The sequence below is a fragment of the Heteronotia binoei genome, chromosome 3, assembly GCF_032191835.1.
Source record: "Heteronotia binoei isolate CCM8104 ecotype False Entrance Well chromosome 3, APGP_CSIRO_Hbin_v1, whole genome shotgun sequence".
Taxonomy (NCBI): domain Eukaryota; kingdom Metazoa; phylum Chordata; class Lepidosauria; order Squamata; family Gekkonidae; genus Heteronotia; species Heteronotia binoei.
The window spans coordinates 72,085,773-72,112,058 of record NC_083225.1 but is presented as its reverse complement, the minus strand read 5'-3'; the positions used below and the strand labels follow the sequence as shown (position 1 = coordinate 72,112,058).

The 26,286-nt window shown below is 39.2% G+C and overlaps 1 protein-coding gene across 2 annotated transcripts in view; it reads right to left on the bottom strand.

Annotated features, from left to right (window-relative positions):
- Positions 1-26,286, bottom strand: part of CDKL5 (cyclin dependent kinase like 5) — a 109,310-nt gene that overhangs the window by 45,696 nt on the left and 37,328 nt on the right. For both annotated transcript variants that reach the window (XM_060234027.1, XM_060234028.1), the window contains exons 2-3: positions 6,482-6,692; positions 3,915-3,949 (exon numbers count right to left, since the gene is read on the bottom strand). In XM_060234027.1, the coding sequence (XP_060090010.1) occupies positions 3,915-3,949; positions 6,482-6,545 (99 nt within the window). In that variant the 5' untranslated portion in view covers positions 6,546-6,692. The remainder of the gene's footprint in view (positions 1-3,914; positions 3,950-6,481; positions 6,693-26,286) is intronic.

Genomic DNA, 26,286 nt, shown 5'->3' with positions numbered 1-26,286 from the left:
TAAAACACAAAGCAATTCATATAGTCAGAACGGCTGTAAGAGATCAAAAAGGGCAAGCTTTCTTTTATTTCACATTTATGTTGACAAGCCATAGGTTATCTAATGCTTTGGTAGTCAAGGAACGGGCCTTAAAAGCAGTATAACATAGGGAATGATTAGGATTCCCTGTGCTTTATGTAAAGAAAACTACTAAAAGCACTTGGGGGAGGGTAGAATGGCAAGATTACAGTAATGGGATTAATAGTATTTGTCTAGCTCTTATCATTCCTTAACACCTTGTTATCCATTGAACCTCTCTTTCTTCCATTTCTGTCTAAGTAACAAAAAAGAAGTAACATTCATTTCTATCTTACCTGGTTTTTATGCACAACAGCCATATTTTAAAAAATTACTAATTATCTAAGATATTCAAATTCCATTTCTCATCTTAAAATATACAGGTTTCCCCCCTTATGTTGGCCTATACAAAAGTCACAGTAACTTTATTTTTATAGTCATGGTTTCCATCAAATAATCAGATTACCAGTTACCAGGGGTGCTTTTGTAGCACTCCCATATGCATTTTTCACTAAATGCATAAAATAGTGATAATACTTTACAGACTCATAATTAAAAGCTACCAGCAGCAGCTGCTACACTGATGATGGCATGCCTAAATTTAACACACTCCTACATTATTAGCAACATGTATTAACTGGTTCATATAAAAGAAATATGTATAGAATCTGTCAGAAAGAAGTGGTTGATTACAACTAACTTGCAATAAATGGTCCAGTCAGATATTTCTGTACTTGCAATACAAGACAGTACTAATGAATCTGCAAAACTTTATATATTAAAAATTAATTTGAGAAAATGATGCTAAGAATGTGCCCACAGTGTTGCTGGGGAAACTGATCTAGCAGCCTAATACTTTGAAAAAGCCTTTTACTTAACACCTTAAGATAATGGTTTCTCTGTCCCAGTACCACTGGAAAAATGGATGAATGTATTCAATAATTTCAATTAATTATAACTAGAAACCCAACTATTCCAACATCACATGCACTGTGCATAATTTCCTACAAACAAGATGTACAAGCTTGTTCTCTGCTGCTTGCTTTTAATGCAGCTTTAGAAACAAATATAATACACTTTATAAGCAGTTCCCAGGAATTTAGTAAGCTAATGTTTATTCCAGAGACTAGGACGACAGAAAGGAAAATGGCCTTTACAAGGGGCCTTGCCCATGGGCCCCCACAAAGGAGGGAGGAGCCAGGCAGCCCCACACCTTGCTCAGCCAGGCACCTCCTGTAAGTCTGCTGGGCAGAGCATTGTTATCTGCATGTTGTGCCCTATTTGCCTGCGCGCAAGTCAGCTGCACACTGCCCCTTAACCAGGCTAGAAGCCAGCCTCCCCCATGGGCTTGCCTGGCCCAAGTAGCAAGAGGCAGCCATTTGGCCTAATGGGAAATCCCCCAATTGCTATAATGACCAATCAACCCCATCTACAATGTTGGGAGTCTCTGAATAGAACAGATCCAAGTGGGCAGCTGTGTTGGTCTGAAGCAGTAGAACAAAGCAGAAGTCAAGTATCACCTTTAGCTACAAAGCAGGAATCAAGTATTACAAAGTTTTATTCCGAATGTAAGCTTCCATGTGCATGCACACTTCTTCAGACAAGGAATGAGATACGGTAAGCGGAACTACATATAGCTGATGGGGTTTAGAAATACCAAGTGATACAAAGTTAAAATCCAATAGCAGAATAGAAAAATTAACAAATTCAGAAAACCTTTGTTCTGGGTTGCATTAGCGTGGGAAACCAATAAACAGTAACATGTCAGAATGTGAGAATGTCTGTTAATAGAATAATTAACAGACATTCTCACATTCTGACATGTTACTGTTTATCTAATGCAATCCAGAACAAAGGTTTTCTGAAGTTGTTAATTTTACTATTGGATTTTAACTTGTACTACTTTGCATTCTAATATCCCACAAGCTATATGTAGTTCTGCTTACTGTACCTCATTCCTCGTCTGAAGTGTGTATGTACATGAAAGCTTAAATTCGGAATAAAACTTTGTTGGTCTTAAAGGTGCTACTTGACTCCTGCTTTGTTCCAAACAGAACAGATACTTGTGCTTCTTTAAACCAAACAAACAACACCCTGATCACCTCAAACTGCCTCTTCTGTGTTTTGACTAACTGCAGAACTGTACATTAAATATTCTAAATAAGGATGCCTCACAGGTGTATATGTCTCTCTCTCTCTCTCTGTATATAAGTAATGTAGTTATAATTCTTGTTTTGTTTTAGATCTATTACTTCAAATCAAGTAATGAATTATATTACCTTTACCTTTCCCATATTGCATTTACTTTTCCCTCTTTCAGCTACAAAAAAAGTGCAGGATGGGAAACCTTTCAATCCTTGGATATACTCTTGTTATACTGGCTGCATCATCTTGTAATAAGGGTGATTTTGCTATTTGTTCTGAAAGTTCATGTTAGAGTTTTCTTTTAAATATTTGGATGAGTATATTATCTAGCTTTCTAATCCTCATCTTTTATTATTTTTATGATAGTTATTTGTCCTGTTACAATAGAGCAAGTAGTTCTCAAGCAGGTGCCTCAACAAACTGATGACAAACCGAAATAATTCATTTACAAATCCATTTGTCCAAATATCTCTACAAATTTCAAAGATTTTTTTAATGTTCCACTTACATATTTCTGTTAATGGCCCTACTAACTCTCTGCCAATATCTGCTACTTTGCTAAAAATGTGAAAATAATTTCAAAAAAATTGTTCTTCACCTTCCTTCATGATCTGCTTTACTGAAAACATACATTAACAGTGCAAACCTAAGAACATTTTCCTGGGAGTAAGCCACACTGAGAAGACTTCAGTAGAAGTCTAAGTAGATCAGCTTAGGACTGCACTGTTCATTTGCCAGAGCCTTTACATTGCAATATTCCATTTCAAAGCAGAAAAATGTTAAAGAACAAAATGCCAGGTTGCATGGTTCTGCTGATCAAATCTTTAAAGATGATGTGTGTGAATCACATAAAACTATGGCATTTAATGTCTCATTCACGTACTGTACCTCCAGGTATTATATATGACAACACACGCATGCCTGTGGAAATGTTTATGTTTTCAGCAATCCTAACAATTAAAGATTTTTTTTAAAAAGTAGATTGCCTTCCAAAGTAATATCTACTTGGGATCTATACATATGGCATTCTTTTATCTCTGCTTATGTTGCTTTCCTAGGTAATGTCACAGGATGCAATTAATTTGCCTTTGAACTGGATTCTGAAATGGGATAACAGTGCATGGAGCATTTGTTTTGGTAGGGGCATGTATAACACATAGTAGTGTCTTCCAAATATGCCAGGTTTATATGCAGGATACAATTTTTCTAGACAATAAATGTTCAATAGTATGTAAACCTGAAATTATGGCCATGCAATTCATATTACAAGCATAAGAGACAGAAACAAAACACACACACACATATATGTTCTCTTTCAATATTATTGGGACAGTAAAATACACACTAATTAATTTCACACATATGCCCTTTTTATTAAGGAGCTATAATAAATGAATGCAAAGTCATTTATTATGACTTTGTACATATGACCAGCTAGAGAACCCCTTTTGGTACCAACAATGGCTTTCCTCCTTGTACTGGAGATTCCTTTCCTCTCTCTCTTCCCTTTCCCCAAAAAGTTTAAGGTTCAAAGTGATGATTGTTGAACTGGTTTTTGGACACTGTTAGAGGGACAACTTCTAAAATTACGCCCATAAGGGGTCACCTCAAAAGTTGTAAATGGCTTCACATGTTTTTTACAGTGAGTTTTTTTTAAAAGCAGCTTGGTCCCCCAATCCATCCTTTATGCAGCTTTTAAACATTTTGCTCACCTTGTGTCTGCACTTAAGTACAACTCCATAGGCTCCTAGACCATCACCACAAAAGAAGGGAAAAGGTAAAAAAAAAAAAGATTTTAAAAACATATTACCAAGCAGAATTTAATAAAACAATTTCAGTTTTTATAGGTTTTATACATTCAAGCAATGTATTATATAGATATTGTTTTCATATCTCTGTATTTTGTCTCAAGTCTAACTACATTAGAAGTAATAACTACTAGATGACTTCTGAAGTATGTTGTAGTTCTTTCCTTTGTGCATGCAATGATGCTAAACAATGTGAAAGAGTCTGCATTGTGAAAGCAAAAACAAACTCCAATAAGGGATTTACATATGCACACAAAACATACTTTTGGCTTTAAATGTTGTAATAGTTTACAATCACCTTTATTATCGGCAGAATTCTGAAAACTAACAGTTACTGAAGGCTGAAGCATTTAACTGCAGAGATTATGCTATTGTTTTTGCTGGATAAACCTGTAGAGATGATACCACTGAGCACTTCCTCTTAAATTGCTAAGATTAACATTATGTAGGAAAGGAAAGGTTCCCTGTGCAAGCACCAGTCGTTTCCAACTCTGGGGTGACGTTGCTTTACAAAGTTTTCACGGAAGACTTTTTACAGAGTGGTTTGCAATTGCCTTCCCCAGTCTTTTACACTTTCCCCCAGCAAGCTGGGTACTCATTTTACTGACCTCAGAAGGATGGAAGGCTGAGTCAACCTTGGGCCGGCTACCTGGATCCAGCTTCCATAAAAACCGAACTCAGGTCATGAGCAGAGAGTTCAGACTACAGTATTGCAGTACTGCTGCTTTACCACTCTGCACCACGGGGCCACTAACATTATGTAAGCCTGTTAAAACTTCATGTAATGTCATTGTAATTTATTTTGTTTCAGTTTAAAAATGGTTACCTAAAATTAAAAAGTTACCTAAAATTATGATACAGAGAACACCCACTTCCAGAAATCTTAACTATGGCTGTATATTAACACAGGCTTCATATGCTCTGGTCACTCTTCACAAAACAAAGAAACCCTGCACTGTGGCTGGGTGTTTTCGCACTCACGTTTTACTGGCGCCACGACCCTCCTGACGCCGGCGAATCTGCATGGATTTCGCAACAGAAGCGCCGGCGCTTTCCGTCGCTAAGCCAGCGCAAACGTTTTCCTGCATCTTTGCGATTTCCGTTTGCGCTGGCTTAGCGACGGAAGTAGCCGGCGCTTCTGGGAGCGCCGGAGCTTCTGGTGCGAAATTCATGCAGATTCGCCGGCGTCAGGAGGGTCGTGGCGCCAGTAAAACGTGAGTGCGAAAACGGCCGCTGTGTATCAGGAGCCTATAGATTCTGACTGGCTTTGCCAATGCACCAAATTTTATTCTTGATTCTGCTCCTCCCTAGAGGTCCTTGTCTGTAAAGTCATCCTTGAGCTCCAGAAGCTGAAGCTCATCATGACTGCAAGGGCAAGCAACTGCCCTTCTCCTCATTCCCTTGATGCTTCAGATACACTTGAAAACAATGACATGTTTACAAATATTTGTTGCTCAGCACTAGGGATGGGCATGAACCTTGTTACAAACCTAAATTTGTCACAAAAATTGCCGAGTTCATAGTTCGTGAGCTGAGGGTCATGTGATCCTGTCTGTAACAAACCTCTCACAAACTTCCACGGTTTTCATGGAAGTTTGCGTCAGCAATTCATGAGGGAGACACACTGGTGCTGATCAGTTAATAGCCAAAGCAACGAGAGGGGGGTGGAACTTCTGCAGCCTTGGAAATACCAATAGTGGCCTCCAAACCTTAACAGGCAGTGCTGGCTGCCAACAAGAGAACTCCCATTCAGCTCTATCAAAGCCAAATGGATATATACCCCCAGCACACACAGAGCTATTTTTACTTTACAGCAGACAGTTAGAGAGAAGAGAGGCAGAGAGGAAAAGGAACTAAAAGTCATTCCTCAGTGTGAAAACAACAGGGTTGGGGGGTGTTTGGTGCTTACTCAGGGCTCTGAGACACCTGTACTTCTGTTCAAGTCAAGGATAAAATAAGGGGAACGAAAATTAATACAGAAAGTGGCTTCTAAACCACTTCCATAATATATCTAGAATATATAATTTCATTTGTTATATAGAGTATATCACTCCATGGAAATCCTATGTTTAGAATGTAAATCATTTCATTAATCAGGTGCTCACTAACCAGCATAACCAGCCTTTTAGTATAGCACTCTGATTAACAAGATACAAAACAGACCGACATTTTTTCAGAATTATGAAGCTATTGCTGCCTAGAACAGATACATATTGTCCCATTAAAGCCTCTGGACAAGTATACAGTATTTGTAGAGCTTCAAAAATTTGTTGATCAGAAATAATTTGAGGACAAAATTGTTCCATCATCCCACCTCAGCAGCTCTCTGAATAACTGTTGTTTCTGTCAGTCATCAACACAGCAGTTGATCTAAAAGAAAGCTATCTAAGACAGTCATTTCCTCCCCAGTTATGCCAGTCAAAGTATGCACAGAGTCCCTGTTTAAAATGTGCTTAAGGATAAATGCTTACCTTCACCTACAACTCCAAGGATCTCAAATTTATTCATCACATTACCAATGTTAGGAATCTTCATGAAGACAAATTCCTCATGGGATAACAGTGGCACAACATAGCACTTCAGAGAAAGCCTTAAGTCTTTGCAGCAGATAGAAGACCAGTTTTTCTATATTAATTATACTATTTCATATTTCCAAATTAACTTCTGGTTAGTAAAAGATTCCTGTGAACAAAGAAATGGTACCATTAGATTTAGTCAACTTTGCTTCACGGTATTTTTAATGAAAAATAAATTATGGAATATTAGCATATATGAACTCTATTTTCATACTTTATTAATTTGCTATCTGCAAGTTATTTTACTTATTGAGAAAATTGTTCCAGATGAAATATATGACTGGTAAGAAATCTACAAGCTGCAGTTTTATACTAAGATTTATATACAATGAATAAAAAGTAGCACCATGTTCTTTGCTTCCTTAGGAAAGAAACAGGATTGCACTTACCTGTAACTATTATTCATCAAGTAGTCTTATGTACAGGTACACATACAGACTGTGCTTGCGCAAGCCTGCTGCACAGATCAGTTCCAAAGTACTCTTTAGATTTCCAGTACTCTCTAGATTAGAACATTTGGAGCACTCCCATCCCCGCCACCATGAACTGGAATTTTCCTGCCTTTATAGGTATGTGACAGAGGTAGGGAGGGTGCTGCTATCTTCAGTCCTCCCTTTGCCTCCACAGAGAAGGATCCACTGAGCAGAAGATACCACAGTGGGTAAAGGAAGGAAGAATGTATTGTCTGTACAGAAGACCGCTTGATGAATAACACTTGGTGAATAACAAGTGCAACCCTGTTTTCATCTTCATGGCTTCTGTGCAGTTCCACTTGGGAGAATAGCAAGCTCACTTACAAAAAAGGAAGTGGGTGTGGGAGCCTCAGAAATATATTTATTGAAGAACCACTTTCCCCACAGCTGTGTCTTTCTTGGAGTCAATGTCAATATCTTTTTTTAAAAAATATTTATTTTTAATTTTCAACAAAACATACTACATATAAACTTGTATTTATCAACTAACATATTACTGTTACCTCTACTAACAGTTAGAACTACCTCAATATTATACACTAAGTTTTCAATACTCATATTAAAAATAAATCCTAGTCCTATAATGAGTGTTTTTGGAATATTTTTTTCTGTCATATAAGCTGAAACGGAAAACCATATTGGTACTACTTTTTCTCCATAATGGTCTATGGGGCCTTAGAAATAAAGTCAATGTCAATGTCATTTATTTATTTTTAATTTATTTTATTAGATTTATATCCCACCCTCCTCATAACACACTCAGGGCAGCTAACAATCAATAAAACACAACATAGAAAACTTAAAATATAAACACTCAATAAATTACTATATCATAAAATAGACAGTTAAAATTACACAAGGATCTTATTGAATATGATGCTCATGATATTATTACAGTAACGTTGACCAAAATTATCAGTTCTGTGGCGACTTGACAGATATCTCCCATTAGTCATTAAATGCAAGGTGGAACAGTTCAGTCTTACATATCCTACTGTGGGAGGTCCTGCAGGCTCTGATGTTTTCCGGTAGTGCATTCCACAGTGTGGGAGCTGCCACGGAGATCATTAAAAAGATTTTGAGATTGTGAACACAGTGGTCTGTGGGGCACATGAGGGGAAAAGCGGTCCCAAAGGTAGACAGGTCCCAGGCCGTATCGGGCTTTAAAGGTTAACACTAGCACCTTGAAAGGAATCTGGAATGCCACAGGCAACATTTTCAGTGAATATACCCCCTCACATTTTGATTTGAAAATTTTTATTGGTTTTCTAGAAAGTTAAAGGGAGCGGGTAAAAGGGAAATAGAAAAATGGAGTTACAAATATCAGGGCTATAATAATCTAATCTGCATGTAGTATACTTTCTTAAGATACAAATATTATCACATGTTATTATTGCTTTACATTTAATCATCAGCATCTAAGTAGTATGTTTTAGTGATCGTAAGTTTTCTTATTAAAATGTCACCCAGTCTCTTACCCAAGAGAGCACTGAAGCTCTGTAATACAATTGCCAATCTGGGAGGCCCAAGCCTGCTCTCAGTTTAGAGTCTTGCAATATCTTTAGCTTAATTCTTGGTTTTTTACCTTGCTAAATATAGTTAGAAACCATCTTATTCAGTTCTTGAAAAAACACACTAGTTAGAAGAACCAGAATAATTTGAAATAAAAACAACAGACTTGGCAAAATGTTCATCTTTACTGAGGCTATTCTTCCCATTAGGGATAAATTCAAATCTTGCCATTTTCCCAGGTCCTTTTTAATTTCTTTAAGCAGTTTATCACACTATCCATCTTTAAGATGCTGCACTTATTTGAAATGTGTACACCTAAATATTTAATTCTTTTCTCTTAAGAGAATCCTGATTTTTGTTGGAGAAATTGAATTTGTTCTGTCGTCATATTCTTCGTCAAGAATTTTGTTTTATGATAATTAATCTTCAGTCCTGCCCAGTGACCAAATTGGTTAATCTTATTTATCAAACAATCAATTGAGTCTATTGGTTGCTCTAATATAAAGACCAGATCATCTGCAAAGGCTCTCAATTTGTATTGTTCACCTTTAATCATCGCTCCCTTAATACTTGTATTTTCTCTTATTTGGTTATTCAGTATCTCGTCTTGTACCCTTTTGAACAACAATTGCTTCTGTTAGTTCACTATTCACCTTTGCCCTTTGCGAGGAATATATTGATTGTATTGTTCTCAAAAAATTCTCACCACATTCCATTCCCTTCAATCATTGCAACATAAATTGCCAACGAACGTTGTCAAAGGCCTTCTCTTCATCCAGACATGCTAATTGTTTCATGCTAATTGTTTCTCTGGATGGTTCTCATAGTATTCCATTATGTTACATACTGCTCTAACATTATCTTTCAGATATCTTCTAGGAAGAAATCCTGCCTGGTCTTGGTGTACTGTGGTCTGTAAGACCTTCTTTAAGCATTGTGCCAATATTGCAGCGAAAATTTTGTAATTCACATTTAAAAGAGAAATTGGCCAGAAATTTTTTAAATCTTTCAGATCTTTTGGATTCGGAATTAAAGATATTGTAGCTTCTTGCCACGAAACTGGTATTTGGGCTACCTCTTGAATCCTTTCAATATGACGTTTAAATGGCAGCAATAAGGAATCCTCATAAGCTTTACAGAACTCTGCAGGTAAGCCATCTGGACCCAGTGCTTTACCATTCTTTTGAGATTCCATTGCGTCTCCCACTTCCCTTATCGTTATTGGTTCATTTAAATTTTTTTGTTGTTCTTCTGTGAATTTATTAAGATTATTTTGTTTAATATATTCTTCTAAGTCTTCCTTTTGGACTTGTCTTCATATAGTTTTTTATAAAATTGTTCTACAATCTGACGTATCTTCTGTCTTTGAAATTTCTCTTTACTATTTTCATCTTTCAATACCGGTATTATTCTTTTGGCATTCTCTTTTCTCAGTCTATAGGCCAATCACCTTCCAGGTTTGTTAGCATGTTCAAAAAAGTTTTGTCTGGCAAATCTTATTTTTTTTTCTCCATTTCCTCTACAAGCAGCAGATTAAGTTGGTGTTGTATTTTTTTTAACTTTACTTTGAAACTCCTGTTTTGTGGGCTGTGCTTTTAAATTCTTGTCAGCTTCTTCTGCTTGTGACATCAGTCTTTGAAAATGTTCAGTTCTTTCTTTCTTTTTCTTGGTGCTGTATCTGATTGCAAGACCCCTAAAATATGCTTTAGCAGTATCCCAGAGCACTTGCATCTTTACATCTTGAGTTATATTCTGTTTAAAGAAGGATTCCATTTCTACCTTGGATTCTTTAAGAAAGTCTTTGTCTTTTAAAACAGAAGTATTTAACCAAGTTCTTCTCAGTTGAGTACCTTTGAGTTTTATCATTACGGGACTGTGATCTGATATAACTCTTGTTTGGATTTCTATCTCAGCTAAATCTTTAACCAGGTTTGTAGACAGCCAACACATATCAATTATTGACCATGTTTGGTGGGTGGCAGAGTAATATGTAAAATCTTTTGAATTTGGGTATCTTGTTCTCCATGCATCAACTAACTCTAATTCTTCTACAAGCTTCCAAAAACTTGTTGGTAGTTGAAAACCTTTAGCTTTAATGTGCTTGTGTATTTTTTTATCCAATTGTCTATCAAGAACTGCGCTGAAGTCTCCTACTAAAAAGTATTCTGCATAGTCCAAATTTGATAACCTAAGATGTAAATCTTTGAAGAATTTTTCTTGGTGATTATTCGGAGCATAAATGTTTACCAATAATTTTTTTTTATTATCCACCATAACTTCCACTAGTAAAATTCTTCCATCTTCTGAAGCATACTGTAGTTGTGGATTAAATTTGTCCTTAATATATATTGCCATTCCCCTTTTCTTTTTATTTGTATCTGTTGCTGTAAACAAATTGGCAAGTTTCTTATTTTTCAAAAAATGTTGATCTTTTGCCAAAATATGAGTTTCTTGTAAGCAAATTATATCCATTTCCAGTTTTGCTAAATATCTAAAGGTCTTCTGCCTTTTTATGGGAGAATTAAGTCCATTCACATTCATAGAAATTATTGATACCATTATGGATTTTTCTTATCACTATCTTTTGTAGTCTGCAATCTTGTTGGGTATTTCCTTGATTCACTTGAATCGTCTTCGTCTGAGACTTCTTCCTCTTTGTCCTCCTTTTTCTTCCCCTCTTTTTTCTCAGCTTTCTCCAAAAAATTTTGAGCTTTAGAAATAGAATTTATCCTATATCTGTTCTCTTCATAGGTAAAGAGCAAGCCTGCCGGAATTAGCCATGTATAAGGTATCTCTCTTTCTCTCAAGAAATTTGTCAAGATTTGGTATTCTCTTTTCCTTTGTCTAACTGGCCATGGTACCTCTCTCAAAATTTTCACTATATTTCCTGCTATCGTCACTGGTTTATCTCTCACTTGCTTCAGGAATATTGTCTCTAGTCTTCTTTCTTGTGAGCTTCAAATGGATTTCACTAGGTAGTTTATTCCGCCTTGTGAAACTTGATGGTTCACACTTAACTTGGATCAAACTCTTCCTCCATCTTATCAGATGTCACGTGCAAAATTTCTGCCAGGGCTTCACTTAGTATTTTCTGTAAATCTTCAGTTTTTTTCTTCTGGTACATTTTGAAACCTCAGCATATAGGCTACTCTATCTATCTCTAACTGTAGAAGTCTACTATCATATGCTTTCTGTTCTTTTCCCAGTTGTTCCACCTTTTGTGTGCTATCTGTTACCTGTGTGTCTAGGACCTTTAAAGCTTTAAAGTCTCTGCTGTTTTCTGTTCTCTTGAAGCTCTTGTTTGATTTCTGCCATCTGCTCTCCTATACTGTCTACTTTACCAGTCAGTTGTGCTATGGCATTTAGTAGAGTATTTTGCATTTCTTTCATGTCCCCCTGCATGGCTGCAGGTGTAAACTTCCCTAGACCAGATGAAGAGCTTGGTGAAAGAGCTGGTGGTTTACCTTCTCAGTTCTCTTTTTTCCTTGGTACCTCTTTAAAGCCAGTAGCAGCTTTATTTTCCATCCTTATTAATATATTTGCACTCACAGCCACAAATTTTGCGTACTGTCATTTCAGTAGTCTGTTTTGGAACACGATGTTCCTATTTATATTTGTTGAGCTAGTACCTAACAAACACTTTCAATATTATACAAAGATAATCATTTGTTTAAAAATACAACCTTCTTACTTCTATCAACAATTTGACAGACCCCAAACAGCGATAAACCTTATATTAAACAAAGCCTTTTTACCACAACAATCTTTAGTATCACCTAGCCTAAACAGTTCAACTCACAGAAACAGAAACAGTTCACTGTTGCACTTTTTTCAGTATAAGTAGCTCAATGGAGTCCAAGTCTTAACAAGTTCATCCAACTATTCCAAGCTCTAAATTGTAATCCAGGGCTGGTCCAATTTGTATAATCCACAGGCAGGGGCAAAAATTAAGAATAACCAGAAAAAGATAAAAAATAAAACAATCCAAGTGAACCCAAAACGAAAATAAAAAATACAAATTCCACAAGGATAGAAGAGAAAAATAAAAATGGAGAGAAATAAATTTAAAAAGGTAAAAAGAAAAAGTGTTCAAACCATATGTTTAAAAATGAGTCATCCAGGAAAAACCATATATAATAAACACACAAGAATAAAAAGAAAGAACCCAAGTTGAAAAACTATATCCACAATATCCACCATCAAAAATTTATAATCCACTTAGGAAACTTCACAGCTATTCTTCCAACAGTCAACAATATAGCTGCATTTTATAATCCACTGCACAAACCCAGTGTGACCTTAAATGTATATTTAGGACCCAGAGACTTATTCGATATACTTCAACATAGGCATTAAACTCCTTCCTTTTCTTATATCTTTCAGAGTCACAAAGGTTTATATAACAGTGTATCTGTCCATTAAGAGTCAGTTCTTTATAGTATTAATTGGCAATTGAGAATTCTTAACTGTTCTTCTCATCCACATATGCTTGCAGGCAATTTTCCAACAGTAAGATCTTCCTCCTCCAAAAAGTTTAGGATAAATCAATTCAATTCAGCCATCAAGACTTTTATATCTTTAGGAAATGGTGTGAGTCAATCACATTTTCCAGGGTAACATTGGGAAAGTCATCAAGTCAGGCATTTGTTGCCAGCAGTTTAGACATTAATGGCTGTGTGTTGCATAATTTTGAGGGGACAGCACATTTACACTGTTACACTATTTTCCAGCACTGCCTTAACCCTACTGGGCACAGAGTTCACCAGAGCTTCACAGGTTGCCGCTGGCGTACACTTCCACTCCTCCATGACGATGTCACGTAGCTGGTGGATGTTAGAGACCTTGCTCACCTCCACCTTCCGTTTCAGGATGCCCCACAGATGCTCAATAGGGTTTAGGTATGGAGACATGCTTGGCCAGTCCATAACCTTTACCCTCAGCTTCTTTAGCAAGGCTGTGGTCATTTTGGAGGTGTGTTTGGGGTTGTTATCATGTTAGAATGTAGACTGACTACTTTACATTGTAGTCAAGTGTCATTTCTTCAGTGTTGTCACATGAAAAGATATACTTAAATATTTACAAAATGTGAGGGGGTGTACTCACTTCTGTGACATACTGTAGGTAGCTCCAATAGCAATGTTTGATGAATAGTGTTTGAAGAACATTAACGGAGAAGACCAGGTTACTGCTTTGCATAAGGTGCCCAAGAAAACACTGCCCAAAAATGCAGCAGAAGAAGACTGACACATGGCCAGGGTAGCTTTTAAGAGGAAAGGGCAGTCCGCTTTTGAGGCAGAGGAAGCTAGCTGCATTGCCCTGAGCACCCAACATGATGGTTTGTGCAGAGCCTACATGTCCCTAGCAGTGACCAGCAAAGCATATCAATAAATTGCCATCCTTTCAAAAGGATTCTGTGCAATCTAAATGAAAAAGTATCAATCCGAAGTGTGTAGTGTCCATTCTTTATCTGAGGTGGGAGAGGGGAAAAAAACACTGGCAGGATTATGTCCTGGGAAAAGTGAAAGGTACAAAGTGCCTTAGGGAGAAAGTCTAGACCAGGGGTTGGGAACGTCCGGTCCGAGGGCCAGGGATCACTTGGTCTGGCCCTTGAGGATTGCTGGGCCGAGCTGAGTCACGTGGTGGTCTCCAGAAAAAATGCCCTGGACCTAGACATCTACCTAGGGGTGAGGGGCCGGGTGTGTGTGTGTGCACCAAATTAGGCTGCCCCCACATGACTTCAATTAGGAAAACAATTATTTGTACAATTGTTTTTACAATTAATTTTGCTGGCCTGAATCATTCTCTCTCAGCGAAGCACTGTTTTTTAAGTTAATAATTTTGTATGGCCCATGAATGATGTTGTAAATATCCAAATGGCCCTTGGCAGAAAAAAGGTTCCTCACCCCTGGTCTAGACTCAGATATAAAAAGATAAAGGTAGTCCCCTGTGTAAGTCATTTTTGACTCTGGGGTGATGTTGCTTTCACATTTTCACAGCAGACTTTTTACAGGATGGTTTGCCATTGCCTTCCCCAGTCATCTACACTTTCCTTCCAGCAAGTTGGGTACTCATTTTACCCACCTCGGAAGGATGGAAGGCTGAGTTAACCTCAAGCTGGCTACCTTAACCCAGCTTCCACTGGGATTGAACTCAGGTCGTGAGCAGAACTTAGGACTGTAGAACTGCAGCTTTACCACTCTGAGCCATGGGGTTCTTCGACTCAGCTGTAGGACCACCTTATCAGTATGGAATCTAGTGAACTGCAGTGTACATTGGAGAGCCCTGAGGGTCTTGTAAGACAGTCATAAGTAGCAAAGGGCTCAAAGTGCAGAGAGCAGCAAGGAGAGGCTCCACTGAAGGACAGGAGGAACGGTCAGAGGATACAAATTAAACACACCCTTTAGAAATTTCTTTGAAATCTGGGCAGAAAAAAAACAAAGGTACCACTGACTAAATAATGGAAAGCCAAGATGGCAGACAATTGAAGTGACAGGCAAACTCCTCATTTGTTACATAAAACTTTGTTGTGGTATTGTTTGTGGCTAACAGAACTTGCTTGGTAACTAGGGATTCAAGAGAAACAAAAGCATACCTAACTGCCCTGAATTCTAAATGGATGATATATAAGTTCTGTTCAAAGGCAGACCTGGGACCACTATCACAATAGGAATCACAGTATACCCCCCCACCTTAAGAGGGAGGCATCTGTAAAACTTTAGATATAAAAGGAATTCCAGAATCGGAGCCCTGCAATAAATTCTCCCACAGGGACCACCAAGCCAAGGAACATGTTATCCTTCTGGGAATAAACAACCTGGTGAGTCTTTCTGCAGACTGAATGATCTTAAAAACCAATTCTGCAGAGGTCTCATTAAAAGGTAGGCAAAGGCAACATAGCTGTTGTTAAGGCCATGAGGGATAAAAGCCTCTGAACCGCTTTAGCTGATTGAAACCTATTGCTGGTAAATTTAAGCACCATAGCCTGTTAAAAAGCTGCCCTGTCATAGGAAAGGATGCTTTGATGTGAGTCTAATTGGGTCCCAATAAAAAAAATAGACTGGGTTAATTTGGAGGCCCAGTGAGGTCTGGGATATGGTTAGGCAATATTTCAGAAACAGGTGCAGTAAAGAGCCAAACATATAGGTAAGGATGTACAATGCAATTTTGCAACTGTAGGTGGTCAATAAAAACAAACATATATTTGGTGAATACCTGTGGTGTGTGGGCAAGACAGTATACTGATAATATGTTGTTCTGCAGTAGAAGTGGAGATACTTCCTAGAACTGGGGTGTATGGCAATATGAAAGCAAGTATCTTTAAGGCCCACTATAGCAAACCACTCACCAGGTTGAAGCAAACTCAGGAACCTCTGGAAGTGTGGTCATACATAACTTTGGGGCAATTAAGAACTTATTGAGGCCCCTTTGACCCCGAATCAGACAATTTACTCTGCCCCTTTTAACAAAAAAAATAACAAGAGTAAAACACATTTGTAACATTACCACAGGGAACAGGCTCAACTGACCCTTTATTGAGGAGCTAGAGAACCTCCTGCTGTAATTCAGGAGGGGGGAGGTGGTGTCCCAGAGCAGGGCAGACTCAGGCAGTAGAAACTAAGGATGACAAAACAGGGACACTAACCAAGTTCATGTAGCCAAAAAGTCAGTCCAAAAGTCATAAACAAGGGAGGCCAACCAAGAGTACAGGGAACAAGGTACAAGTAGGTCTCAGAAGCACAGTCGATCATTTCCATGTGTCAAAGCCAGGCATTCAAAAATCACAAGAGGTATCAGGGTCAGGTGCTGTGGTCCCAACGTCTCCAAAATGTTGACAAGCTGCTCCCATGCCTGTGTTGTCTAAAGTCCCAAGTTTGAAGAAGAAGATGATATTGGATTTATATCCCCTTCACTCTGAGATTCAGAGTCTCCTTTTCCTTCTCCCTGACAACACCCTGTGAGGTAGGTGGGGCTGAGAGAGCTCTCAAAGCTGACCTTTCAAGGACAGGTATACGAGAGCTCCTCTTCAGCACACACTCCATCTCCTCTTGAGGAGTTTCAAGTGTACCCATCACCTCCTGCATTGCCATGGCTCTGGGGAAAGGGGAGGCAAGGCAGCCTTTCCTGAATCCTGGGTTGTTGGCTTACCTCCTGTCGGGGTTGTCTCCTCTGTGGTCTCAGTGCCCATGGGGCTAGGGTCCCCACTGTCCTTAGTAACTTCAGCAAATGGTGCCTGAGGGCCTGCTTCTGCTGCCTCAGAGTCACTGACAGGGTGGTAACAGGCTCAGCTGGCTGCTGACCCATGACAGGTGGTGGAAAAAATGGTGAACAACAAACTGGTGGAACACAAAAACTTAATAACCCTGTTCAACAATATTCAGAACCCAAATATCATATGTAGTTGTTCTCAGCACATGCAGGTGGTCAGAAAGACTAGATCCCATGGGTGAGGAGACTCAGCCTAGTTATGGTTGAGACTTCCCCCTGCCAGAGGCTTCTTGAGGAGAAGTGAGGCCATGTTTAATATGCTGCTGTTCCTGATATTTCTTGCTTTTTAAGTGATGGACATAGAGAATATGTGGCAAAGTGTCAGAATAGGAGGACTGGTATCAGTAGAACAGTTGAAGTTGACAATCGACCCTATGACATGAGCAGTACCAAAACATGTAAGTCTGAGTGGGCAGACCAGTTATGCCAAGGGACCTTTGATAAGCTTGTTCTTTCGCATGTGGTCCAGAACACCATCAGTTTGAGTCTTGTCCTCAAAAGGTGAATCCTCAACTTTTGCTTTGGCGTTACTGAGGAGTGTGGTACATCTTAGTCAGGAACATTGCCGGAGAACTACTACAGTGCCTTGGAACTGCTAGCTGAGTCTGTAATGCTGAGTCTGCTTTCCAAGCTTCTGGACCACTGTCTGTATAACCCTGGGCTAAGTCTTTTTATTGTTGGACAAGGTGTCAATGTATGGGGTTGTACATTCCTACAAGAACATCTGATAACACCCATAATGGCATTATAATTGGCCATTTGCAGACTCAGAACCTCCAAAGTGTAGATTTTGCAACTTCCTTCTCTGTCCAATGGAGAAGAGTGGGAACCAGATTTGTGTGATTGGAATGACTTCAGTGACTATGGAGTTAGCAGATCAGTGGGGAAAAAGAAAGCCACAGCCTTCTTCATGGACCTTGTACATATTTTCTGTCTTTTTGGCTAAAGGAGATACTGACACAGGTTTGGCCTATATACCTTTTGCTATGTCAAGGAGGGCATGTAGCATAGGAAAGGCAACAGGTCCAGTGTTTGGGGGTACAGGACCTTCAGGATCAAATCCAGCATAGGAGGTTCCAAGCACACAATGTCAAGCTGCAATGACTTTGCCATGCAGATTAGCTGATCAGAATAAAGACAGAGATCCTTGGAGAAAAAGGAGAATTGCCTAGGGCTTCATCCAAAGGGGCACTGGAATTGATCGAGGATGCTGGCATGTCATCATCAGAGTTAGATGGGTTCAGTTCTGAAGTGAATGGAGTTGAAGGAAGTCAACACTGAGAATGAACAGTGGAAGGCAATGGCACCAGAGGGAGAAAGCTTTACTGTTACCATTGCATCGATCAGTAAACTGGTGGAGAAGGTGAGTATTGGAACTATTGTAGTGGAGGAAGTTTCCAACAATATGGAACCAAATGCCACCCAAAGCACTTGGCTTGGCTGGAGGGACCTCGACAATGGGAAAAGACAGAGTGGGCACTTCAGTGACCTCATCAGTGGAAGATGAAGGCACAGCATGACCATGGGGTTGGAGAGGGAGTATAAGGGTACCTAGGTGGTACTGGCTCCAGTCTCTTTTTTTGTTTGGGTTTTTTTGAGGTTTTCAAACTTTCTTAATTGAAATACAAATTAAGCTTACAAAAACCATATTCAATAGTGACAGACTATTACAAAAAAATGTAACTATACAATGATTTGTAAAAAATCACTCACTTCAGTGTGCTTTCGTTTTTAAAGAAAGAACATTTACATGATATTCTGTATCAGGGACGGCCAAACTGTGGCTCGGGAGCCACATGTGGCTCTTTCTCACTTGTGTGGATTTGAAGCCCCCATCGTCCCATTGGCCAGCTTGGAGAAGGCATTTCTCTCTTTAAATCACTTCCCCAAGACAAGCATAAGGCAATCAAGCAATCAAGCATATCTTAGGCGTGGATCCTGCCAGACCACTCAAGCCTTTGTCCAACAGAACTCAGGACAAAGACTGGTGCCAGGAAGAAGACTAAAGAAGAGGAAGACCATCTTCAGCCAGAGCCAAGTTCCTTTGTGCAAACCGTGTGTTACCTAGGCAATGATTTGGCTCTCTATTGTCACCCTTTCAGATAAGTTTAATAGTCTTAAGTATCTCCCCACCCAGTAATCTCCCCCATTCTTCTCCCCAACTGTCATTTTGGAGCCTCACCCTAGTCCATTGCAACCTGAAAGTGTAACCAGGTATCCATGGACCATGCTTGTTCATTGGTCAGTCATGGGCACCCAATTAGGTGCCACCAATTAACTTGCTATTGGCTACTGCAGAAGTCCAGCCCTTATGGTCAGTGCAGAGCCTCCCCATTTCTGAGGTCATGTACCAGCTGACCACCTGTCATCCACCCCTGTGCCTCCCATCCCCTAAGGGCTCAAGGTAGTCTATATAACCTGTAACACAGCTCCCCACATGTGTGCTTCTATCAGAATCCCAACTTCCGCTGCATAGATCCATCCCCCGATTCCTGATCAGTTTCGGGTCCCTTCTCCCACTTCCTCGCTTGTCGCCATTGGAACCTTCCTTGAAGACTACGATAGGTAAATATCACCCTGTTTGTCTACCCATGTGTTCCCCTATCTCTCTATGTTTCCTAGGACTGAATGTGTGTGTTTTATGAGTATTTTATCTTGTATGGAAGCCTATATTTTTCTTAATAAATTTTAATTGTTTTTACTTAATTAGAGTCCCTAATCTGTTAAGCATTACTTTTCTGGACGTGTTAATCCTGTATACACAGGTAAAACGATCCTGAGTGAGCCAGGTGCCCACCTGACAATTCCCAACCTCGTTTTGAGGGCATTTTGGCTTACAGAACAGTATTTTTTTTTTTATTTTAGGCAGTGGCTAGAAAACAGAAGGAGAAAAAAGAAGTTGAAAAGTACTGACCAACAGTTGAAGAGTCTGAGATAAACAGCAGCTAGAGAGAGAAGCATCATGTCTTAATGGAGGCAAAGAGAGGACTGAAAGACTCTTCCCCACCTCTGTTACATGCCAGTTTGGATGAGAAAACTCCAACTCACTTCAGAGGGGATGGAGAGTAGTCCAAATGGTCTAGAGAGAACTGGAAAGCTTTAGAACTGATCTCTGTGGCAGGTCTGTAATCCCCATGTGGCACTGCACAGAAGTCACAAAGATGAATTGATGCAATCTAGAGAGTTCTTTTAATTAAGCATACAAAAGAGTTTGTGTGCAAAGAATGGATCATATAACTTGTTTTCTACTTAGTGCTGTTCTTCACTATACACCACTGGCCATTCTGTGCTTTGGTAGCAGCTTGCCAAAAAGAGCATGAAGCTGCTTTTAGTAAAAGAAAGTATGAATCCCTGTAGCATATACAAAGTTTTCCAGTTGGAGTTACCCTTGGCAGTTGGAGTTCATGCCAGTATCATATTAATATCCCAAAATGTCTCCAAATCAATTCATAATTCCAGAGAACCTATGGCAAAATATATTTAATGGGTACCTTTTTCTTTGAAATTGGAATGAAAAGCAAACCAAAAGAATGGATTGGCATTAGTGCAAAACATCTTTTCATGTCTCAGTACCCCAGGGAACACAGCTACTCATGGGGAACAAGACTTCAGGGTAGGAATGAATGTAAATCATTAAATAAGCACATGGCTGTGGATCAATGAATGCTGTTTGCTGGTTTCTGCATCCCTAGACAAATGAAGCTGCATCACTATTTTTAGTGCTGCCACATGGTGTTGCAGGGAAAATGAGCTGTAAATCATCCAAGCAGAAACAGGGTAGAAAAAAGGCAGGAAAATCTTTCTAACACTGAAGTCACACTTGAATGTTAAGGAAAAGCTATTTTGACTTTAGTTAGTGAAAATAAATGTACTTTTCTAAATTGTCTAAAAACATTTTTTTCCCATTTAGTCAGAAAAATCTTTTTCTTTTTCCATACCACTAAAAACAACTTCTTAAAAATCCATAATCTCCTTGATAACGAATTTTTTTAAAAAACCATTTTCATTAATTTTATTCTCACAGACCAAATTCAGATACCTTTAAATACTGGCAAAGCTATAAAAGAAGCTCACTTTCAATACCACATAGTGTGGTCATCACTCCTACAAACATTCATTTTAACTGTGGTACAACCTCATCATCATCAATAAAACTGAAAATATCTACACACAGAGACAAGCACCAAAGGAGAAAGATTCAAAGTGTTACTTTCAACCACACTTAAACTTTTGAAGACACAACAATTTTTAAAGAGACAAAATATAATGCAGAAGCAGCCCTGTCAAACCTACTTTGCTCTTTTTCTCCAATACTCGTTAAACTATACATCAGTCCAATGTAGTTCTCCCATGTTGTTTGCTGAAACCAACTTAATGAGAATATATTACTTCTCTTAGCAGATATCCTCTACGATTGTCAAAAGATCAGAGACCACTGGACATTATTTTCCTGCATCAATTAATTCAAGGGCCTCTATTCTGTTACTGTTCTTAGCCAGGTCTGAAGCCTACATATAGCCTAACATGGCTTCATTTAATGATGGTCCACTTTTGCCAGAGAAAGCCTCCAAACTTGGATGAAAGTAAAACACTAGCTACAGTATGGAAGCAGCCTCCCATCAGTGCTCCAAATGCACTGAAGCACAGGTTTGTTTTCAGAGTTGTCCTGACATTGCTAAATCCAGAACTTCAAACTACAGTTTGCAGAATTAACATATAACACAAGCATCTGCATGTTTTGTATGTTACCAGTGAAACTTTTTACTAATTTAAAATTTATATTTCATACTTTCTAATCAGAAAAGGCAGATTTTGTTCAAAACATTATCTCCTTTTTTCCAATGTTTCCATATTTTTAATCATAATGTAAATAAGCAAAAACCAATTAGTACAAGTAAATAGACAGAATGGACTTTTACTTCTCTATCCTTCATAATTTCTAATGGAGAGAAGGCACAGAAAAGGTGTGCAGTCCCTTTCAGTGTGATGGCCAGAACTCCCTTTGGAGTTCAATTATACTTGTTCCAACCTTGCTCATGACTCCATCCCCAAAGTCTTCTGGCCCCATTCCCAAAGTCTCCTGGCTCCGCCCCCAAAGTCCCCAGATATTTCTTCAACTTGGCAAGCCTATGCCCTACAGCAAAGGTGTCAAACATGCAGCCTGGGAGCCGAATCAGGCCCTCCGGAGGGCTGTTATCAGGCCCCTGAGCAACTGGCTCTTGTCTGCTTCCTTCTCCCTCTCTTGCTTCCTTCTGCATCTCAGCTTGCTTTGCAAGGCTTGCTCAATTGCACAGGAGCTACAGAGCAAAACCTTAATTTTCTTCATTAGCTGAGGCTCTTCCCCCTCCTGGTCCCTTGGGGAGGGAGGGAAAGAGCCAGAGCTTCCTTTGTCCAGATCTCTAGATCCAATGGGAGAATTAAAAAAAAAAAAATCTTCAGTCGTTTTTCTCTGTGTCCTTTAAAAAGTTTATATCTCTGCTACCTAATCTTAAATTGGTACACACATGGCCCAGCCCAACATGGTCTCATTTAAGTCAGATCTGCCCCTCATAACAAATGAGTTCAACATCCCTGCCCTACAGTAATCACAGTTAACATCAAGAAAAAAATCTTACAATTTTCATATATACTTAGAAATGAAAAGAAAAAATACAATTAATTTGAGATCACTCTTTTTAAAAAGTCTGGCATCCATTTTTAAATACTTCTGAGACAGACAGAATCAATAACCTTGAAAGAAAGGAAGTTACATGCTTCCTGCAAATCAGTTCATGCCAATTCAAAACAAGCCCAATTAGGAGATTTCTATGGCATAGTAATTCTTAAGGAAGCAAACTCTGAGAGTACCGTTTCACAAACTAATAAGTTTGTAAAGACAGCCTCCCAAGCAGGACAAGCTAATTTTAATCATATTAATAAGGCTTATATTTTCAGAGAATTTTGCTGGTTTGGTTAAAATTAGCTTGAACCAAGTGGCTTGAGAACAGCCCCCCCCCCCCATTTCTATTAGAAACAGCAATGCAAGAAAATAGCTATGACTTAATTTTTCCTATAGCACACACAAAACTACACAATTTCAATACATTTGTAGTAAAACAACTTGTAAAATATGGTTAGGAGTCCTAACTTAGGACCTCAGGGGAAGCCATGCTGCAAGAAGGCTCTAGAGGTTCTATCAATCAAAGAAAGATGACTTGCTTGAATCATGGGAGAAGCAGTGTCCATAATCTGGACATCTATATGCACTGCACAATGAAGCCTATTTACATTATCCACTACATTCCAAAACCAGTTTTAAATATTTGTACCCTACTTTCCCACCAAATAGGGTTCACAGGCAATAGGGTTCACATTGCAACCAGCAGGACACTGGGGAGCAAATGGGGTGGCTGCTAGTGACAGAGTGACATCATTTCCTGGAAAAGCTCCAAGTGACATCATGCCTAGGAATCACCAGAAACTATGGTTTTACTGAAGAGATTCCAGGGATTCCTAGAAAGATGTCACTCCTAGGTTTAACCCAGAAGTGATGTCATGCCATTGTCACTTCTTTCTCCCACCAGTTGCTGGAGTGCCATCAGGCCTGGATGGAAAGAACTGCCTGAAGAACTCTGCTCATGCAGTAGGTTCTTCCTGGCACTGCTGCATTTCCAAGCCCCCCTGCAAACCTGTTTCTGGTGGTTAGAGGATTTTCTAGTACATCAGGAAGAGTAGGGAGATCTGCAGTGCCCCACTGCCAAAAAGGGACAGTGGATCCAAACCATTAATGAGAGAGAAGAATGCCTTCATTACCTCCATTGTTTCTATGTTACACTTGAATTCAGTTGCCAAAAATAACAGATGTCCATCAAGCCCCTGAACAAAGAAACCCTCTCAGTAGAGTGTGCCAGTTACAGACAGAGTCATCTTGCTGCTGCCATTGCTTAAAAAGGGCAGCAAATCACTACGGATAATTTCTCTGAAAACAAGCACATCTTCAGGAAAACTTACTGAATCTCCTCAGCAGACAGATGAAATGATAAGAGATGGGAGAAATTTATTTGTACAATTATTTCTTCTTGGGTTAAAGATTAACTATTTTGTCATTAAAAAGTATGCTAATAATGATTCATATACAACTCCTTTTCCTAAGTAACTGTATTTGTAAGGACAATATTTTATTTCCACAAGTTCAGCAATACACCTGAACCTTTCAGATAAATTAAAACCTTTTAGATAATCATCAGAATAAGCACCTTTTATTAAATTAATTGACCTATACATCTTAATAAATTACTTATATTTCAAGAGTGCCTGGCACTTCAACATTCTGCAGATTAGGAAAAGGTCGGGCCAATCCCTGAGTAAAAGAGGAGAAGCACTTAAACAACACTAAAAAAAAAATTCTCTCTTGGCCTCTGCAAGTAATATAAATCAGCCTCAGGAAGGGAAAAGGTTCTGAGTTTTTACTTGTGGTACTTATCGATACATAAAGGCACGGGTCAGCAGCATACAGGATAGACACACTTCCATTTCAACAGTACTGACAGATGCAACTATACATTTGTTTATTTTGGTTAAAAATAACCAGTGTGACCTAATCCTAATTTGCACTGATAATGCAACAAAAGTTTCACTTCCAAGTCCTCCTGTGCCAGTGAGACCAAACAGATGCCAACATATGGAACTAACACTGATACAGAGCATGGAAAATTTGTGCAAATCCTACACTGTCAGGAACAGATCCGTTGCCTTTAGCATTAACATCATGCCAGCAAAAGAGGCAATATATGCTAACATGTTCCTATTAGAATGGAGAATCTAGAATGACTGTCTCCTGTACCTCATAGAATCATAGAGCTGGAAGGGAACTCCAGGGTCATTGAGACCAACCCCCTACACAATGCAGGAAAACCACAAATATCTCCTTCCTCACCCTGATTACCCCTGCTCTAGACCCAGAAGATGGCAAAAACCCAAAACCCTTAGTCCTGATGCAGTCCTTCCTGCTCTTCCTCTCATGATTTGCCTAAGTCCACAGAATCATCATTTCTGTCAGAATCACAGAATTACAAAGCTGGAAGGGGCCATATAGGCTATCTAGTCCAACCCCTGCTCAAGGCAGGATCAGCCCAGAGCATCCCTGACAGCCACAGCTTAAAGACTGCCAGTGAGGGGGAGCTCACTACCTCACTAGGTAGCTGATTCCACTGTTGAACAGCTCTTACTGAAAAAAGGTTTTTCCTGCTATCCAGCTGGTACTTTCCCATCCTTAATTTAAACCCATTACTGCAAGTCCTGTCCTCTGCTGCCAACAGGAACATCTCCCTGCCCTTCTCTAAGAGACAGCCCTTCAAATAGTTAAAGAGAGCAATCATGTCCCCCCCTCAACTTCCTCTTCTGCAGACTGAATATTCTCCAAGTCCCTCAACCTTTCCTCATAAGGCTTGGTCTCCAGGCTCCTGATCATCCTCATAGCTCCCCTCTGTACCTGCTCCATTCAGTCCACATCCTTCTTGAAGTGAGGCTTCCAGAACTGTACACAATACTCCAGGTGCAGCCTGACCAATGCAGAGTACTGTAATACTATGACATCTTGTAATTTGGATGTTATGCCTCTGTTGACACACCCCAAGATCACATTAGCCATTATTGTCGCTGTATCACACTGGCTGAGCATATTTAACTTATGGTCCACCCATACCCCAAGATCTTGTTCACTGCTACTCAGATTATCCCCCATCCATTATGTATATTCCTCATTTTTGTTACCCAAATGCAGAACTTGGCACTTCTTCTTGAACTGCATCTTGCTCACATTTGCCCACTTTTCCAGTGTGTTCAGATCTGGCTAAATTCATTTCTCCTCCCAATTTGGTGTCATTTCATGGAATTCTATATCTTTGGATGTTTGCTTCTCCTTCCAATTTGGTGATGATTCAAATCTGCAGAGGCCATCTAGCCTCTGTTTGAAAACTTCCAAAGAATTTGAGGCCATCACAAAGCCAGAATGTTACACAGAGAAAACCTATTGAAAGACAATCCCAAAACAGACAATAACAGAACACCACTAGTGGTTGCATACAGCTTTCAACTCAAAAAAGTTCAAGGCATCAGCAACTTACAACCTCTACTGGATAATGACAGTTCTCTTTCACAAGTACTGGGGGGGAGCAAACCTTTCCTTGCAAACAGACAAGGCCCCCAATCTTAAACAGCTCCTCACTCACAATAATACAACATCTAATTTGAACATGGATACTGATACCAGAGCTTGCAATAAACCTAGATGCCAACTTTGCTGCTACATACACCCAGACAATACATTCACTGGACTTAACAACAGTAATGACACCATGCCAGGCGCTTGCTCATCTTCTAATGTTGTATATGCCATTAAGTGCCAACGATCAGTTCTGTACATAGGGCAAACAGGTCAAACTATACACCAAAGGATAAATGGACACACAT